At 40.8% G+C, this 15,841-nt stretch overlaps 1 protein-coding gene across 1 annotated transcript in view; it reads right to left on the reverse strand.

The window, feature by feature from the left end:
- Positions 1–15,841, reverse strand: part of PRKCH (protein kinase C eta) — a 656,855-nt gene that overhangs the window by 276,355 nt on the left and 364,659 nt on the right. The window contains exon 6 of the mRNA XM_069207402.1: positions 8,774–8,903. Within this exon, the coding sequence (XP_069063503.1) occupies positions 8,774–8,903 (130 nt within the window). The remainder of the gene's footprint in view (positions 1–8,773; positions 8,904–15,841) is intronic.

Consider the following 15,841-nt stretch of genomic DNA (forward strand, 5'->3'; position numbering starts at 1 on the left):
GGTACAAGACTTCTTTCTTGCGATATTGCAGTTTGGCTGGGGAAATATTATGTCCATTTTATCCTAAATGATTCAAAGGATCAATTGTATCTCTCCTGCATGCTTCTCAAGTGTTTGATGATGCCACAAGTAGGTCATCAATATACAACACCACCACTGAATAATAGGGCACTTTAAGTGACTCCACATTCTTTTTCAGGAAGTGATAAAAAATCTATGGACTCTCAGTATACCCGTGTGGAACTCAGCACCATGCCAAACCATGAATGTCGAATTTGAAAGCGAAGAGGAATTGAGTTTCCCCATGCAGTGGTATGGAGAAAAAGGCTTGGCACAAATCAATCCCAGTGAACCATTCTGCTTCTCATGGGATTTGAAGCAAAATCACTACAGGATTCAGTACCACAGGACAACATGGAATGGCAATCTCATTGATTCTTCTGAGGTCCTAAACTATGCAGTACTTTCTGTTGGGGTTTCGCAGTCCTAGAATGGGGGAGTTACATGGACTTCACATAATCTCCTTCAGGATACCCTATTCAATTAGACAACTTATCCGGTGAGTTATTCTAGAAATTGTCTCGGGTGTCACGTTATATGGATGAGTTTTTGGATACACTGCATTTGGTTTCACTGTTATTCTTATAGGCTCAACTCATTTGTTGAGTCCTAGTTCCTTTCCTAAAAATTCCCATACTTCAGGTGTCTTTTAAATCTTCTGGCAATTCATTACATGTCAGCATTGGATACAATGTGACACTAGGGTACTGCTTCACAGTTTTACAGGGCACATCCTTCTCATTTGTCTGGATTGCAATTCCTCAGGGTGTGTAGCTAATAGAACAATTTGGCTTACACAGCAGGTCCCGTCCATGCAAACTTACATGACTTCAATCACAGACCACAAATTGGTGCTCATCTTCAAATGAACCTATTCTTACAGAGACAGATTCTGTTATGGGGATGGTTAATTGTTTATGTGCAACTCCTACAACGTGGACTCTCCTTCCTGAAAGGGGAAAGTTTGGTGCTCTGCTGTCCTGACAGTGGAGCGTGGAGCCCCAGTGTTAACCAGGAATGACACATAGAGACTCAGTACATCAGCATTTACATAGGGCCCACGTTGATCTGCTTATAAGGATGCTCCTAGCATGCAATCCTCATCTGAGATGTCTGCCTGAAGTATTTCTGAAACCTCTCCATCACTCAGGTCTATTAAGGGAAACTATGATGCTAACTGATTTATGATTGCATTTGCAATTTAATTCAAATTCTGTTGGGGCACAACCATTTGCTGTTGTGTCATCGGGGCTTGTGGTATCTACATCTGCTGCCCTTGGTACATATTTGCATTTTGCACTCGGGGTGTTTGATATCTCTGAATTTTAATCTGATTATTGTCTTGTACTTGAGCAACCCCAGTATTCTGTACCTGATTATTCACCTTATGAAAGGGGCACTCCCTTCATCAGTGGCACAAATTTACGCACGCATGACACAGATTAGTTCTCTTCAAAGCCTTGTCATCAACAACACCTCAACAACACCTCCACTTTGATATAGTTAAACAGCACACTCTCTGCCACTAGGCTGAAAGACATTAGTTCCCTGCTGTTGCACTCCTTGCATACCACCAGTGTTCATCATCATTTGCGAGCTTTGACTAACTTTCGGTGCAGCTTTCATTTGCATGACCATAACCTTCTCTTTCAACTTTTTCAGCTTCAATTCCAATTCATCACTGCAGTATTTTGAATACTTCAGGATCTCATCAATCAGTCTGTTCTGCCAACAAATCAAATGCTGCTGAATCATTTCACTTATATTTGATTTTAGTACCTGTAGAAATCTGAACACAAAATGACCCATATCTTTGGCTTTTCTTGTCTCTGTGTCCCTGAAATGTTTGAAAGCCTGCAACAACCTCTCATAATAGGCATAATCCGACTGCTTCGACTCCTGAGCTGTCCCGTCAATCCTCTGCTAATAAATGTTTTTTGGAGACACCCTGTTTTTCAAGAACTCAATTACCTTGTAATATCTTTTCATTACTTCTTCAGATGGTGCACGTTACAGGGTCTCTTGGGGGTTCACGGTCTGGCCGATCAACACTGACTTTACATTCAATCCACAAATCACTCTGAACCACAATGTCAAACAACATATTCAAATCCTCCCACAGGCATTTTGAAAGTTTCATGAATCTTTCCGTCTGCTTGTACCATTCCACAGGCTTCTTCTCTTTCAGACTTGGGTAATCGTTTGTGAATGACAACCTATCATTCCTACTCCAGGGTACATGAACATAACCTCCACCTGGTATTTCTCTCATGGGGAGCATTTTTACATTGTCCTTGGCTTGATTTGCTTCTGTCGGAGTCACATTTGGCATTGCTTTCCTTTCTTCTGATCTTTTCTTTGCCATCTACTTCCCACTTAGCTATAGCTCCCCATTTCTGAATGTATGTAATTAATTACTTTATGTGCAATTTCATTCCAGAGGGTCTCATGTTAACTATATCCTTTGTTCATCACTCTTCATTCAAAGTATTAGTGCTTTGATCTACATAATGCATAAACTGTCACGTATAGATGATCACTGTGGCATGAGGGATAGTACTAACATTTCTGCTACATCACCTCCATAACAGTTGTCAATCCTTAAAACATACAATTATTAATCATAATGTTTGAGCTAAGGTTCATGCAGTAAATCATTATGGCACATTTCGATAACAATGGAGCAAGAAGAGAAAGAAAAAAAGACAAAAAAGGGATGAACAGAAGAAAAAAGGGCATGTGGAGACATATTCATTCTGCCTACCATTTATATCACAATTGTCCCCCGTACCCCCCAAAGCAAGTTGAATTTATTCAGTTCATTGCTGCAACAAGTCTTGACCACTAGGTACCCAGATTAGGCAAATCTATGGATTTCCACTTGTGACCAATCATCGGTATGGCTACAAGAGACCCAAAGAAGATCACACTTCTGAGATACTTGAGAATTTGGGGAGTTTCTTCATATCACCCTGCTGAGCCTCAAAGGATTTCCTGCCAGAAATCCTCTAGTCCAACATAATTCCAGAGCACTTGGACCCAAGTCCCTTTGGCTTTGTGAAATCTTGGGGACTAACTAAAGTATCTTGCAGAGAAACTATTTCGCCGGGGGGGGGGAAAGCAGACATTTCCTCATTCAACCTCTTCCATTCAACATTCAAGAGGTGCTAACCCAAATCATTGACCAATCTAGCCTTGATTTTTTCATGTTTTATAACCACATGGGAGCATATGTTAGCATTCTTTCTTGATAGCTATAATCTGCATAGAGGTATTATAAACACTTACATGAAATCTTGGGTCCTGACGTGCCTTTTATCATTTTCCCAATAGCTTCTGAGTTGAAGATATTTAAAAAAGGGCCCTACATCTAAACCCATTCTGTATCTCCAGAGAATTAAGTGGTTTCTAGCCTGATGTAGAGAGTGACCACTTCAATTATTCATTCTCTGCCTCCTTATATTAGGTGTGATGAAAGAATCAGATGACTCCAAAAAGAACAACACACCAGTTTTCCAGTTGGGATGAGTTGTTGAGCCATTTTCAATACTCCTAGCAAAATGCTGCAAATCTTTGAAACCTGATTTTCCTAAAATATTTAGGATTTATAAATTTAGGAATTTAGAGGCATCTCTGAAGAGTTTGTGTTTCTTTGTTGTCTAACTCATAATTGTGACAGGCAGAGAACTGGCCATTCTTTGCAGCTGTAACAATAGTTGCATGGAAATTTAGAATGCTGCTAGAATATGTTTCCAAAATCTGGTGGTTGCCACTCACCATCATCTAACCCGGGGAAAAAAAATTCTAGTCACTGTAGGGCTCTCTTTATGAGTTGAGGAATTTCACCTGCAGCAATAACTCTGAGTGAAATATCCCACGTCACAATTAAAACTGTGACCATAAACTCCAGACCTGATAATTACAGGCCAGGAGACACAGGCCCTTACACTGATGCAGGGCAGGGGTTATGGCAGTAGGAAAGCCCACACCCACTTGCCCCCTGTAGGAGACTAGGAGGAGCAAAGAGAGCTCCCCCTCGACAGGCACAAGTGTGCCCTGGACCCGTGACCCTCTCCCCCTCACACCATACATCCACAATCCACTGTCACTGCTGTTGACACTTTCCACCTGCTCTTGATTTATGAGGCTTCAATGTTTTATATATCAAGTATTTAGTACACAATATTCTTGTGGAATACCAGTTTATTAAGGCAAAATTGCCACAACGGAACACTGATGGCAACTATACAAACAAAAAATCAGATTTGGGAAAGCTGAACGCGACAAGAAAATGGAAGGTAATTTATTTAATTTATTTAATAGTTTTACTTGACGTTCTTGTATTGTACAGTACATGGGTGCTTTATATCACAACTACAACATTGCATTTTACATCAGAAACGGAGAAATAGGGGACTTATGTCAGGCATGCAAAACAACAATAAATATATTACAAGAACAACACTAAGGCCCATATTTATACTAAAAAAGTATAAATATGGGCCTAAGTTTAAGTGAAGTACAAAGAAAGGTGTGAAGTACTAAATTGAAGATAGCTTTGGTGGAATTTCTGGAAGAATTAAAGATGGAATGTAAAAACTTAGAGGAAGGCCCAGGTTAAATTGGATAGCTAAAGAAGTGTAACTTAAGAGGATAGGAAGATAAAAACAACCTTTGTAGTATTGAAGAGTCTGATAAGATTTTCTTAGTAGGGTATTGGAGATGAATGGGCAATATGGGAAGAGCACCACTAATGTGTTTAATAGCAGGAGATGAAATAGAGAAAAGATTTGCATGGTTAGAATACATGTGCAATTCAAGATTAAATGCTAAAACATATTGGTGGGAGGGCATTGTAGAAAAGTCATCCTTTTTGCCATGATCACCCCCAATTTCTTTTAGCTGATGCTGGTGGTTACTGACTCTGAAATTGCTGTGGGCTCTTCTAACCAGGCCCAGAGACAGTGCTCTGCCCTCTAAAGGTATATGGTAATTGGTATAATTCTAATTGGCCAAGACAAACTACCTGTAGAACTAGATATACATTTTGCCACTGGCTTGATAAAATATCTGTTAAAAGGGGCTTAACATACTTTTCTGCGAGCATTACATTTTTGGGCACCCACACTGAGATCTCTCATCATGCAGTGTTAAAACATATTACCATGAACAATATAAAATGACACTTAAACATTTAAAGAAATGAAGAGTTTGGACTTACGTCTTCTCTCCAGAGGTGTAGTTCTCTGGCATAACTTTTTTAAATGCACATGCGTATGGCAGTTTCTTTTGTCAGTCACTGGTGGTTGATGACCATCCCAATTCCTTTTGACTGATGCTGGTGGTTACTGACTATGAAACTGCTGTGGGCTCTTCTAACCTGGCTTAGAGACAGTGCTCTGTCCTCTAAAGGTATTTGATAATCGGTATGATTCTAATTGGCCAAGACAAACTACCTGTTGAACTAGATATACATTTTGCCACTGGCTTGATAAAATAACTGTAAAATGGGGCTCAACATACTTTTCTGTGAGCATTAACTTTCCGTGCACCCACACTGAGATCTCATATCATGCAGTGTTAAAACATCTTACCAAGAACAATATCAAATGACACTTAAACATTTAAATAAATGAATAGTTTGGACTTAGGTCTCCTCCAAAGAGATGTAGTTCTCTGGCATAACATTTTGAATGCACATGCGAATGGCAGTTTCTTTTGTCAGTTACTGGTGGTTGATGATCATGCAAATGTTCTCCCTGAAGTGTGAAATTTATACGCATTAGCACTGTCTGAAAAAGAGGGGCATAGTACCATTGTTGCAGCAGGGCCAGTGCACAAGGGTCCATTGAACCCTTATAACGGCTATATTTTACTACCCAAACAGCAGTAAAGGGGGCATTTTCCTTCCTTGCACTAGCTAGGGCCCATGGCATCCTTGCAATGCTGCTGCACACAATGTTTGTTAATTTTAATGCACTCTGGATTTTTATAGTAGCCATAATATGGTTTCATTTTCATGTGCCTAATAGAGGGACTGACAAACATGGACATCTGGTGTTTGGAGTCAGTGCTCTAGTAAAAGTGCCTTTGCGTATAATGTCAAATTGTAAGGTACAATCAGAAAAGACAACTTTATTAACATCCTTCTTTTTGACATTTTTAACATTTTTATCTCAGAAAGTGAAGCAAAAGAAATTCTTTTTTATAAATTTCCAAACATTTCATATTTATTTTAAAAAGATGTATTATTGCCTGATGGTCCACCCCTGAGGGCTATAACAGTTGTTAAAGGCCCTGAACCAGAGTCATAATGACAATGAGGGACTTTAAGTATCAGTATAGCTGAGGCGGAAAGGCTAAAAGGCTGTTAGAGCATTCCACCCACTGAGGGTAGAATGTTTTTAATTAAAAAAGGGAGAAACAGAAAGACAGAAGTTTGAATGTTTGAGAAGAAGGCTTATACCAGCCAGTATAAACCCAGAACCATGCAATCATTTTCAATTGAGCTCTCAACATTCTAGAACATACATGCCAAAAGACCCAAATGATGCAGGAAACTCCTGGGTCTTTAAGCAAAAAATAGCTTCCACCCGAAATTGCCTCTACTTCATATAAATCAATAGGGAAAATACATACTCCCAATAAAAAAATAAAAAAATATCCCACTTTTCACTTATGAAATGTTGGCCTGTATTATTAAATTCAAAGTATATATTTCTTTTTTTTATAAACATTTTTAGAAGTGTCTCCTGATGTTGGACTCCTCTGAAGTGAGACAAAAAAAGAATGGTTTGGAGATGGCAGCAGTGTTTGACTTGGTGTACACTGCATATATCAGTGATGCTTTCGCCCTAATGATTTTTTTCTATGTGGTTAATTAGTTTATTTATTACTCCAAAGGTGAGTGTGAGTGGTGCTGACTGGTGACCCGTTTCAGTGTTTCAAACCTATGCCCTTTGGATTCTACAGGACACTTAATTGTTAGTGTTCTTGTCACACTAGCAAGTAACATATATCATCAAATTAAGCTTGGATATGAGATGAGAACAAGCCACACCAAAAAATGAAGCTTTATTTCAGATTAAATCAATATTACATTACCTAAGAGAATGATGTTCACTGTATCAACCTCAAGATTACACAATGCAAAGGTAATTGTATATAAAAATTCAAACCTATGACTTCACATTCCACATACAACTTTGCTTTCAGTAGTAAACTCGTAGAATTATCTTCCACCATCTACTCCTTTTACAGTGAGTATTCCTTTTACCATTCATTGTCTCCCTTCTGTCCCCCCCATCCTGTCCCTCTAGGTGCAACAGTATTAACGGTGGTGCTAGATGTGAAATGGTGGACAACAATATTCCTACTTCTCCATCATGACCTATTGAGAGTCCTGCTATGTTGCTCCAGGCTGGCTCGCAAATAGGTGGGGTGTGGAAGTTGGGGAGGACTGACTATTAGCCACAGAGCTAGTGGTAATATTCTCCTTTTCCACTGACAATTCTGCACAGCTCTGTCTCTCATAGAGCATTACCAGGTAAGTGGACTGAGTGAGAGGCAGGAAGCAGATGAAGCAAAGTAGACTGTCAATGGTGGTGTGGGGAATGATGGAGAAGCCCCATAAAGGAACAAGTAACCACAAATAAGTGTGATGGCCTGTGGTATTAGGGCAATTTTGGTCCATACTGAGAGTAACTCCTAACATTGCAGTTATGGTCCCAGTAACTATCCTAATCCAAAAAGGGCTAATTAGATTGGATTACAAGGCCTATCCCACTACTTGTGGTATGTTTCATCATCGGTGACCTCCTCCCACTCTGTTTGATTGGTACTACCAGGGCAGACTCAACCTCAAATAAGATTGAGTTCTTAGATGAAAACTAACTAGACAAGACAGGATCAAGATACACTAAAAAGACATAAAGGTAAACCCAGGATAATAATTTTATTAGTGGGTACCTTAGGTATGCCTAAAACAACAATCGAATGGACGAAGACCAACTATCCATCATAAGCCAACATGTTTCTGCCCGTAACCTTGCCAATACTTGTCAGATGCATTCATCAGGGTTTATAGGGATCCCTATCTCCATTTCTCATGGTAGGTCTGTGAGTGTGATGAATGTAAGTGTCAATGTGAATACTAACTTGACACCCTAGTTTAAGGTTTCCTGACTTTAGGGAACTACAGCTTCATGGTGTTGGTGGAGATGGTATCCTCTGAAGTCACATATTTGTCAAGAGGCATACCAGGCAGGAAACCTAGGAATTTTCCTTCATGGTATGGTATGCCTTTTGATGAAGAGGTTTCCAACATGGTATACCTCTTGATGAATAACAAGTTTACTATATGGTATGGCAGTCACAGTCACTGAATAGTACCACTGTAATTCTTTGAGAGTTTCAAAGTTGAAAATTAATTGCAAACACAGGAGTACGTTTTTTTACTATTTTCATTAATCAGTGTTAGTATTCTATTATAAGGAGTATCCTTAAAACGAAATGTTCACTACTGTAAGCAATGGAAGTTTAATGCCTGCCATGCAGACTTACAGCTATGTCACACATATTTTGGGCAGACACTGGTTGGCACATGTATATTTATTGGAAATGCAAAAGGTTATTGTTGAAATTGATGTACGGAGAATGGTGGTGTATCAAACAGATATATACGTATAGTTAAAATGATTGGTAGAAGACTTACTTTTGCACTGATGCCCTTGTTTTACTATTCCCCAAAGTAGCGAACCGCAGTGATCGCAGAATGTTGGTACTTTGTAGTTGTGAATCCGGAACTTGTGCGGGAGGTTGATTCCAAACCTTTGGTCACAAACCTGTCAAAAATAATACAAATCCATTCATGGAAATATGTACAAAATAAAGAAACATGAATGTGCTGAGGCTAATCTGATTTTTTTTTTAAAAATCTTCCAACCGAACAATGTTATTATTAAGGGAGGGATACTCTATATTTGATTGATATAATGTATACAAGTTTTCACAACTTATGTTGTCTAATTTTATGTATTTTACAGATAGTAAATATACAAAATCCTGGTTCATGTCTCATCACTGGTCTATCTAAATCCTCTTCCTTACACTGACGATATAAATACATCTTCAAAGGGTCTATCGTCCGTCTGATGGTGCGTCTGTTACACCAGTCTTTTGCTATCAAATCTCCATATTTAGTTTCTTTCAGATTAAAGACAGGAAACTATCCATAAAATAAAAATTTTGTTGATTTTATATTACAAAATAATAGTGTATATCGTGCTGCATGAGACTAGATTCGAAAATAAGATACACATTTTACAATGTACTTCTTATAACCACTGGAAAGTACAACAAAATAATGAGGAAACAAAGCAGCATTTAATTGAAAATACATAGAGGAACAACAATAATATATTATGTAAACACTGTCTAAGTAGTAAACTGTCGAACCAGGAGCTGCTGTGTCAGTGTGCAGTGCAAACACTGGATAACCAAACTTGAGAAACAAATCCAAGAGGACAGGCACAACCAAACTCTAGTCGGCTCTGACAGGCTTGGATGAGCCTGCGTTTGGCAGCCCAGGTTTTGCCTTAAACAAGCAAATGCTGTTGAATTACATTAGATATCTCAATGGATAACTCCAGGGTTCATCCTTAATGATTCGTCAGGCTTTCTTATTTATCAGCTCTCGCATAACAGGTACTATGACAAGCCTATGGGGACAAAGGTTCAGGAAATGGGTTGTGAGTGCACTCAGTCAGCCCCACTCTGTAGAATAGGCTGGGAGTAGAAGCTTTACGAATGTTGCTATATGGCACAAGAAGTGCCAACTTGGAGCCCATTGGGTGTGTCTTTATCCATATTTGTCTATATCTGTGCATGTGGGTGAGTGTTTGTGTGTGTGAGAGAGAGAGGAAGAAAGAAAGCAAGAGAGCGAAAGAGAGAGAGAGAGAGAGAGACAGAGAGCATATTTGTGTTTATGTGAGTGGCCACCAGCTAGCTTGATCCTACTTGGCCCACCTTCCGCAGGCAAAACAGGGTGAATAGTGTGGGATGCATGAGTGAAAACTGTAGAATATATTCATGGTTGGGACTCTTACTCCCATCCAGTGGTCCTTCACTGTGTATACAGCCCAACTGTTTTTATCCTACTTGGCCTCTCCTTAGCAGGTCATGGTGACAGGGCCTGTTGTCTCCATAAGAAAAATGTCTTTAGTGCAGCCGTCATTTCAATGCAGTTTCATTCAGGTCAATACATATGCAGGAATTTAGGGCTGCAACAATTTATGTACAGACAATTCAGGATTTTCCAGCTTAATGTCCTTACAATATATCAATTCATCAACTTCTTTGTGTGATACAAATGACCATCACCACTGTGATTATTAAAATGTGCCTCTCAGTCCCAAGCTGGTACGTTTCGACCTCACAAATGGACCACTATTTTGCCTAAGTTCTTCCTCTGGAGGAATAGCATATAATACTTGGTCCCAGACACCAAACCCAGTCCTCCAGTGAATCCAGTGAATCTTATAAACGTAAAACATAAAATTTGTGCCACTGCGTAGTTCCTCATCACTTCTTTATAGAGTTCTGAATTGTGACAGAGGAAATCGTGCTAAACCAGTCTCCATTGGGTGGCATCACTCCCTCAATGTAATCTCCTGCATTTTCACAGGCAGCATTTAGTGGGTGCATACCAATTCAGCAAACCTTCAAGTGGACAGCGCTCCCTCTTAGTACTTCTTTGCAATGCTCCGGTTAGCATTTTCCAGGTATGTGACTTTTGGAACTTCATGAACAGAGCTGTGTGGGACCATCGGTCATAAGTATGACCCCTTAATAGGGAAAAACAAGGATTATGACAGTGCAGCTCTATCCCCTGTGATCTACATCCAAACCTGTGTATATGGTGCAATTATAGAAGATTCTATGTAATAAAGGCCCATATTTATACTTTTTCATGTAAATCAGCGCCAGGGCAGATTTGTGTCAAAAAGTTTACCGCCGGCTAACACCTTTCCAACGCGCAAGCCGGGCGCCTTATTTATGGAATGACGTTAGCCGGCGCTGCGGCCTGTTTAGCGTCAAAACAAATTACGGTAACCGGGCAGCGGAGGCGAAGGGGTTGTGCGCCAAAGAATGGTGCAAGTCAGGTTAGAGTCTAAAATATTGGCTCTAACCTGCCTTGCGCCATTTTTTGATGCACAACCCCCATGGAAATTACTCCTGTCTTAGCAAAGACAGGACTCATGCCCCCCTGCCCTATGGCCATGCCCAGGGGACTTCTGTCCCCTGGGCATGGCCGTTGGGCACAGTGGCATGTAGGGGGGGCCCAAGGTAGGCCCCCCTATGCCACTTAAAAAAAAAGATATATACACTTACCTGCACTCACCATGGATGGGGCCCCATCCACGGGTGTCCTCCAGGGGTGGGTGAGGGTGGCAGGGGGTGTTCCTGGGTGCAGGGAAGGGCACCAGTGGAGTGCTTCCATGGTCTCCCACCATGGAAATGAGCCCACAGGTCCCTTAACGCCTGCCCTGACCCAGGCGTTAAAAAACGGCGCAAATCCGGCTGGGCGCCATGTTTTAAGGCCCGCCTCCTCCTGTGCGTCATTTTGACGCCAGAGGATAAATAAGGCACACATGCCTTAGAAACATTTTTGCACGGGAACGCCTACCTTGCATGTCATTAGCACAAGGTAGGTTTTCACGTCCAAAAATTTACTCAAACTCCATAGCTTTGGCGCTGTACGGGTCTAGCGCCAAAGTATAAATATGGAGTTAAGTTTGCACCAAATTTGCGTAAAAAAAATGATGCAAATCCGGCACAAACAGAGTATAAATATGGGCCAAAATGTGTCTCCAGGAAGTACCACAGATTACAAACAGACCCTTAAAGGCCTATTGGCTTTAACATATTCTTTTGACAATAAGTAAATCAGACCTATTTCTTTTGTCACACTAATAAAAAGATCAAAAATATGGCATCTAACATAACTTTTCTCAATGAGCCAACCAGGTCTATAACCTTTATTATTGACCTGCTACTATAATCAATTAAGCAACCATCAGTTGTACAGTGATAAAATTTCAGAAATTTACAAAGTTACATTTTTCAAAACAAGACATGATCTCTAGTAAATGCCCTTTACAAGGATTCTCAAAGAACAAATCTACTATCCCAAGGGCGTGATAGAGGGGAAAATCAACATAAAAACGCTTGATTTAACATTGAATACTAAAAATCCACCATTAAAGGACTATTGACTTTGACATATTTTTTTACAGTAAATGTGTCAGGTTACAGCCTTCTTTAAACCTTTTCATAATAAATAGTTCTGATCTACTGCATTGGACATAACGTCTCACAATGCACCACTTCGGCCTACAGCTTTTGGCACTGGCTTCTCTCAATAACCAACACTAGCCTACTAGAGGTGATAAGCTTTCCCAAAAGGCAAACATCTGGCAGACATTCATATTCTACAGTTAGGTACAAAGCTACAGTTTGCAAAACAAAACAATTCCTCCTAAAAGGACCAGCCAAGATTACCAAACTGCAAAACTCCTACCTTCCTACAGAGAAGGTAAGTAACACGTGTCTACTATGGTAATTTGTACAATCCTATGTAACAAACTACCTCTAGTGATCACAGTGTTATAACAATCTACCCTTAGAGGCCTATTTGCTTTAACACATGCTTTTCACAATAATTAAGTCAGGCCTACTGCTTTTGCCGTACCTTTCAAAATATGCACATTAAGCTATGGCATCTGATATATGATATCAGTGGCTTGTATCATAACGTATCAGTCCTACGTTAGTGAACATAAGCTTACTAACAGTCAGTGGTAGCATTCAAATGGGAAACAGCCTTTACTACGCAGCCAGAGCCACACAGACCATAGCCAAGCAAGCGTTATCACGCTTGCCCTGAACCACTCATGTGCCTGAACCACGAAAATGTGTGGTTAAGGCACCATGCATGTGCGTGGTTCAGGCACAGAGTCGGGAGAAGAATGCAGCAGCCCGGCAAGTGGGGCAGGGGCAGGCGGGGTTTTAATGACAGGGGGGGGAAGGGCCATTTTTTTTTTTTTTTTTTTTTTAAGGGTTGGTGTTAAGGCTCAGGGTGGGGGGAGGACAGGGCAGTTTTTAGGGCAGGGAAGGAAGATCAAAATGTGGGTGGCGCAAAAGCCCCTGTCTTAGTAGTCTACTTAAAGCACTTTATTTGATGATCACATTAGGTTAACAAGAAGCTGGGCTCTGAAGCCAGGATTAAAAATGTGACATATGTGCACTATACGTTTAATTAGGATGAACATGTCACATCCTGAATTCTTTGTGATTTTCCAAAGACCTTCCATGGACACAAAAGTTGCTGGTTTGCATTTTTTGTGCTTTAAACATATTTTGTTTGGCTTAGAAGATTTACATGTGTGATAACAAAGTTAATATCATTTAGAAGTCCAATAAATCCGCCATGCTCTAGGAATAGAAGTGCGGAGCCTACCTAATGGTGTTTCCTAGCTCCTTTACCGGGTTCTATTTCAGTAAAAACAACATCAAGAACTTAGTAAATGTGTCCATCAAATAATACCCAATTCCTTCAATAGATAAGGTAATGATAACAAAAAACATTACCCTATAACGTCCTTGTGGAATAGATGACAAAACTGTCAATAAACACAGAATATAATAACAATATCCTATGAGTACCCTTACTCCCACCTGTATTGATTGTTGGTGCCTGAGAAGTGCATGGCACCTATTGCCCTCCGGTGTCAAATATCAATGTCAGCCGTAGTTAAACTCAAATGTAGCATTAATTTACATACTTTCTGGGGAGTTCCATATTAGCATATGAGGATGGCTGCTATGCACTACACCAGCCATTTGTTTATTCAGGATTTTTCAGAGAGTGGCTTATACACAAAATTGAAGTCAATGCGCTAAAACCCCAGGCTGTGTTTTTGGAGACACCAATACCTTTGACAACTGTACACAAAAATGAGAGTAACGCACAAGAAACAACTGACAGGGCTGTATGTCAAATGTCAAAATGTTGACCTTCAATATTATTGCATCCACCACTTCTCCAACCATTGGCTTGTCAAGATAAATATATATTTACAATTCTTAATTCACATCCCTAAACTTACCTTGTGATGTAATGGTAAAGTCAATTAAGTAGATGATATTTTTTTATGCCGATATTTTGACCACAGTATAAAGGTGGCCCGCCCAACGACAGTGGTTAGGAACAATGTTGGTACAAGTGAATCCAGACATCTTGAAATGTAGAAATGAAAGTGACCCAGAAAAAATAATAGGAAAGGAAATATTTGCTGAAAAGGAAGCTTTGCAATTTGTTTCAGAATTAGAAAGAGATTTTCTTGGTGACTCTGTTGAAAAGGCGGAGGATTTTGTATCTTGGCTTACAATTCAGAGCCAAAAAAAGACATGGGGTTCTACACCTCGAAAAGATGGCATTCTAGCATACCTATTGATATTCCTTCTCGCAACCCAAAACTCTTCTAATAAGTACCTGTACTGTTGCAATATAAGTACGGCAGGACTGCGGTGAAAGGAAGCAGCTACATACAGAGCAGACAAAACCGATGATCAGCACTACAGACCTGTTGTGCGTCCGATCACATGAACATCCTCACACCAGCGTAAGTCAGGAGCTTCGCATAGTGTTAAAATGATTTACTTATTATTATTTATTGAAATGTCAGGCATAGCATGCACAAAAATGGAGCCATCATCAATGAATACTTCAAGCAGGTGGCTGCCGGTGGAGGTCATGGCCCTCGTTTCTGGGGACTGGAACTTATTTTGTGCATCAGACATATACGAGAGCAAGAGAGGGAAAAACACATAAAACAGAATGACAGAGGAATAGAAGAATGGAAAAACTGTCACAAAGGGAGAAAGCAGGAACCTGCAAGAGTGAGATAAACGGGGAGGGGGTGTCTTGTATTGAATTAGAGACATTAGGTCGATTTAGGACTATGGTAAGCACCACACTGACATTCAAGTGCACTGGCCACTGGCTTCTGAGACAATGCCCTGGCACAGGCACTCATTCTTTCACAGTTAACCACTGACCCATAACCTGTGATCACAGTACAAGACAGAGCAATGGTACATAAAGTTTTTTCGCATAGGATCACATAATTTGATTAAGGGGGTCATTACAACCCTGGCGGAAGGCGGAGAACCGGCGGTAAGACCGCCAACAGGCTGGCGGTCTTACCTTGTGGGATTATGACCATGGCGGTTACCGCCATGGTCATCCACCGGTTCTCCGTTCTGCCCGCCGGGCTGGAGACCTTGGTCTCCAGCCCGGCGGCCGTCACTATACCGCCGGTGGTATTTGGACCCGGCTTACCGCCGTGGATTTCCAGCGGTTTGAACCGCCATGAAATCCATGGCGGTAAGCACTATCAGTGCCAGGGAATTCCTTCCCTGGCACTGATAGGGGTCTCCCACACCCCCACCCCCACCCCCAACCGACTCCCTCCCCTACACCCCCCACCACCCCTGCCACCCCCCAAAGGTGGCAGGACCCCCCTCCCCACCCCGACCCCCAACCCCACATAACTCACACACACACCCGACACGCATGCAGGCACCACCAACACACACACGCACACACCCCAACATACATGGCAACATCCACACACACAGACACGCACACCCACATTCACACATACACGCACACATCCATACAGACATACCTACAGACATACACGCACTCATTCCCAAA

The sequence above is a fragment of the Pleurodeles waltl genome, chromosome 9 (genome assembly GCF_031143425.1).
Source record: "Pleurodeles waltl isolate 20211129_DDA chromosome 9, aPleWal1.hap1.20221129, whole genome shotgun sequence".
Lineage (NCBI taxonomy): Eukaryota > Metazoa > Chordata > Amphibia > Caudata > Salamandridae > Pleurodeles > Pleurodeles waltl.